Source organism: Cajanus cajan, chromosome 1 (genome assembly GCF_000230855.2).
Source record: "Cajanus cajan strain Asha chromosome 1, NIPB_CcT2T_4, whole genome shotgun sequence".
NCBI lineage: Eukaryota > Viridiplantae > Streptophyta > Magnoliopsida > Fabales > Fabaceae > Cajanus > Cajanus cajan.
In genome coordinates, this window is record NC_138517.1 from 52,902,588 (window position 1) to 52,907,009 (window position 4,422).

The 4,422-nt window shown below is 38.9% G+C and overlaps 1 protein-coding gene across 1 annotated transcript; it reads right to left on the minus strand.

Moving 5' to 3' along the window:
* Positions 1 to 515: 515 nt before the first annotated feature.
* On the minus strand, positions 516 to 1,670 carry LOC145954873 (uncharacterized). Its single transcript, XM_083069561.1, has one exon. The coding sequence runs from the start codon at positions 1,668 to 1,670 to the stop codon at positions 516 to 518; it is 1,155 nt and encodes a 384-aa protein (XP_082925687.1).
* Positions 1,671 to 4,422: the final 2,752 nt, after the last annotated feature.

Genomic DNA, 4,422 nt, shown 5'->3' on the forward strand with positions numbered 1-4,422 from the left:
TGCCCCAAGGAGAAAGATGTTGCCCCAACCTACGAGTGTTGAGAGAGTTCTTTCATGAGCCGAGATTTGTGCTTCCTTTGTCAGCCAAATTGAATGAAAGTCATTTTTGCAAGACTCTTCTTGTACAATGAGAATCTTGTGTAAGACTCTTCTGATCATTTTCTTATTTTTTGTGTTTTTCGAAGAGGTGATCTTCCTATCTACCTTAGACTCAAATAATGCGTTGTAGATGTTCGAAGCTTTGATTAATTTTATTATCTTCGGTCATGTTTATTTTTTTTTTGCTGTGATTGATTTTAGAATTTAATATGTGGGAAGAGGGGGAAAAGAATAAACACAAGAGATTTATGAAAATGACGCATATTATTGATGAATGTAAAAACTTATACAAACCCTTATTTTGTTCAAACTCATGACCTTGAGTGAATGACATGAGTTGAATTTAAAGCAATTTTTTTTTTGAAAAAGAAAGAAAGCCCCCTACTCTAGTAATTTCTCAATTTTATACTCCAAAGTCATTCCTCGTCATGCTTGTGCAGTGGGTGCTTGTCGATGCTAGGTGTGTCGGTGTCAAATTTCAACCATCCAGCGTCTATAAGTCCTTGCACACGGAATTGTAGGGTCTTGCACCGTTCCACTGAGTGCCCCGGAGTGTTAGAGTGATAGTCACACCTTTCCTCAGGTTTGTACCACGGTGGGTAAGGAGGGTTCATCTTCTTTGTTGGAGGAAGTCGGACTAACATCGAAGCCTCTAGGAGTTGAGGTAGTAGCTCTGTGTATGTGATGGGGATTTTGTCTACTACTTTGTCGTCTCTAGGCTTTGACTGTGGTGTGGCTTGACTTTTTGGAGTAGAGATGACAGCGTGGATCCCTTCTTCCCTCTTCTTTTCATAGACTTTCCTGGGGTCATAACTTGTCGGAGCCTTCCCTATCTTCCCACTTTTTAAGCCTTGCTCAACCCTTTCACCTATGGTGACTATGTTGGCAAAAAGGGTTGACGTGTTCCCTATCATCTTATCATAATAGGGTCCACTTAGAGAGTCAATGAACATTGTCACCATCTCTTTGTTAGATAATGAAGGCTCTATTTGCGCAGCCAATTCTCTCCATCTTTGTGCATAGGTTTTGAAGGACTCATCGCCCCTCTTGCTTAAGCTTTGTAAATCAGACCTATCAGGAATTAGGTCAATGTTATACTTGTATCGACGGAGAAAAGCATCGGTTAGCTGTTTCCATGTCTGGATCTTCCCTCCATCCAGATGCATGTACCAGTTAAGAGCAACATCTGAAAGGCTTTCCTGAAAATAGTGTATCAGGAGCTTTTCATTGCCCACGTAGGCTGCCATCTTCCTACAATACATTGTTAGATGTCCTTTTGGACAACTAGCCCCGGTGTACTTCTGGAAGTCAGGGATTTTGAATTTGGCGGGGAATTGGATGTCCTGCACTAGGCACATATCCGCAGCCTCTTGAATGTCAACCTTGTGGCCTTCCACAACTCTCAGTCTTTCTTCCAAGGCGTTCAGATGATCTTTGGAAGTGTTACCAACATTGCTAGTACTATTGTCGTGCTGCAATTTGTTCATGGCCTCAAGCATTCTAGCCATTTGTTCCTTGAGCTGTCCGAGCTCCTCATTGAGGACACGATTTCTTTCCTCTAGATCTTCCATAGCTTTTTTCTTTTGAGCTCGTGTGAGTATGAAATGTTTAAGAGCCACCTTTAAGGGACAAGATAATTTCTTATCAAGCTTATTTAAATGATAATGCATGAAGGGAGTTTCTATCAAAGACTTAATGACTCATCCTTGTCGAGGGGTGAGTTATCGGTGTTCCTCTTCATAATATTTTATGATGTGACAGAGGTCACACTGATTTCTCGTCTTTGATACAAATCCCTTTGTGATCCTAAATATATGATATGCATGTTCCCTTTTTTATTATTTATTATATTTTTTTTTATTTTTGTAAAAAATGCATGATGCCCCTCTCTTTTTTTTAAAAAAAAAAAGAAGGAATGTATGCTTCTCACAAATCTTATTTCCCCACTAGGTTTTCTCTCGCATGATAATGCATTTTTAATTTTGTGTTTTTCTTTACCTTAGGGGAATTATAAAAAAAATAAATGAATGATTTGAATAGACAAAATGCAACAACCATATGCTCATACAATCCACAAACAGTCGCGTATACATCCATGGTCTGTGGTCCCTGTTAAGAAAAGTGCATTGTATAAGGTGGTTCTAATTATCCTCACTTTGGTCTTAAGGCCCCCAAGGTGCCCCCATTATAGGGGCCCAGTATCTCTATCGCCGTCACCTGGAAAACTCTAAGGTCTGTCGCAGTATTTCGGGCTAGAGTAACCGGTTATCACCTTGAGTGTGATTTCCGACAAGGCTCGCAGGCTCGAAGGCCAAACTTGGGTCGGTCGTACCTCAACCACTCCCTATGTTTAATACCCTCATGCCCCTGGGTGTAGGGGGACTGTTGTGTGCTATGGTTTGTATGCAATTTGTTAATCCAAACATGTGCAGAATTTAAACAAGCATGTAGATAATAAAGTCAAACAAATAAAACAAACAAAGTAAAGGGGAAAAATATTTAAATTATTATTTTTATTTTACTAATTTCATTAATTAAATGGGCCTGACCCTCTTTAAACGTCCCCAGTGGAGTCGCCATCTGTCGCAACCCGAAAATTTCCGATCTTGCGACCTATGGTTTAGACATCCTTTTAAAGATCTCATCAATTGAGGAATGCCTGAACACCAGACTAATCCTTAATTGATGGTTTTGAAAATAGGTTTTATGGAGTCGCCACCAATGTTTTACTCAAAACATTGGAAAAAGAAAAGATTTTTAAAAGGTCCAATAACGGCCTTGATAACCAGAATTGGATTCGGGGGTCGGTTACGTGTAAGGAAGGTATTAAGCACCCTTACAGCGCCCTAAATCGGTACCCTATAATGAAGTTAACATGATAAAAAATAATAAATTAAATATTAGATCCCCTTTGTTAATAACTATTCACATGCTTGAAATTTAAATTATACGAATGACCCTAAAATATCTACATGATCGTTTTTATTATAATAATGTTTATCAAAGATAAGAAACAAAGATAAAAAATAAAGGAGAGAGAAGAAGATTAACTGAAATACCTCGTATCAAGCTTTGTTAATGGTGATTCTAGGTGCTTTGTGGCAACCTTTCACACTACAATATCTCACAATATCTCAAGAAATACAAGAGAAAGAAAAAGAAAGAAAAAAAAGAGAGAAAAAGAGAGAAATTTCGAGCTCTGGACGAAATTTGGACTCCCCCAAACTGCTGGCCGAGATTCTCTATTTATAGGCATCAGATGTGGGCCGGAACGGCCCGTTCTGGATTCGGAACGGCCCGTTCCGGATCTGAACGTTATGCAGTACATTTGCAACCTAGAACGGCCCGTTCCAGGGAACCAGAACGGCCCGTTCTGATTTCAGAACGGCCGTTCTGGGGTACAGATTTTAAGCCCCCTTGATTGGTTCGGAACGGCCGTTCTGGTCTAGAACGGCCCGTTCCAACCTATATTTTTTTAGGCTTTTTAGAAGCCCAGAACGGCCCGTTCTGATTGAGAACAGCCCGTTCCGGACTTGGGAACGGCCCGTTCCGATTTTGGAACGGCCCGTTCCGGGCCACTAAAAAATTGGTTTGGGCCTTTGGGCCCTCTGATGTCCTATCTTGTTATTTGTATGCCCCCCGGACGAAATTGGGTGTCTACAAACCTAGAAACAAAACCTAAAAATGTAGTGACACTATGACTAAGACAATAAAAATGATTCTTAAAAACTACAACATCTTGCCTAAAGTACCCTAAATGGTAACCTAGGCTTTTCCTAGAATATAAAGAAAAAACTACTAAAAAATGCCCTAAACAATTTTGGATTTGATTGCTTGTTAGATACTGATAATCATATAAGCTACATTTGTCTTGTAAGGAAGAAATCAAATTATTTTCAAAAGAGTAAGAACTTCCCATAAGAGCAATCATAGAATATAGATTATTACAAGTTGTATCTGCCAAAAAATGTAAATCAAAAATTGGGTGCTTTATTAAGACCACAAAAATACTTCCTCCCTTGTGCACCTCCAAGGAAGTAGTATAAGAAGTTAAACTAGAACTAGTCCACTCCTTCTTCACTATATCTCTAAGTTGAGAATTCTTTATTTGAAATTTATTTTGTGTCTCATTCTCAACTTTAAGATTAGTGGCAGCATTAGGATAAGAGTCAAAACTTTTATGAATAAAGAGATTTCTTTTCAAGGCGTGTTTGGTAATAAAATAACTCTCCTTGGTCACAAAGGTCTTAGTGGAGTCCCCTTCATCCACACTCTTTCCTAATTTACTTTCTTTTCTTTCTTTATTTCTTTTTCTTTTCATTT

Excerpts from the sequence above, each read along its gene's own strand:
- LOC145954873 (XM_083069561.1), bottom strand. The coding sequence starts at position 1,670 with ATGGAAGATCTAGAGGAAAGAAATCGTGTCCTCAATGAGGAGCTCGGA.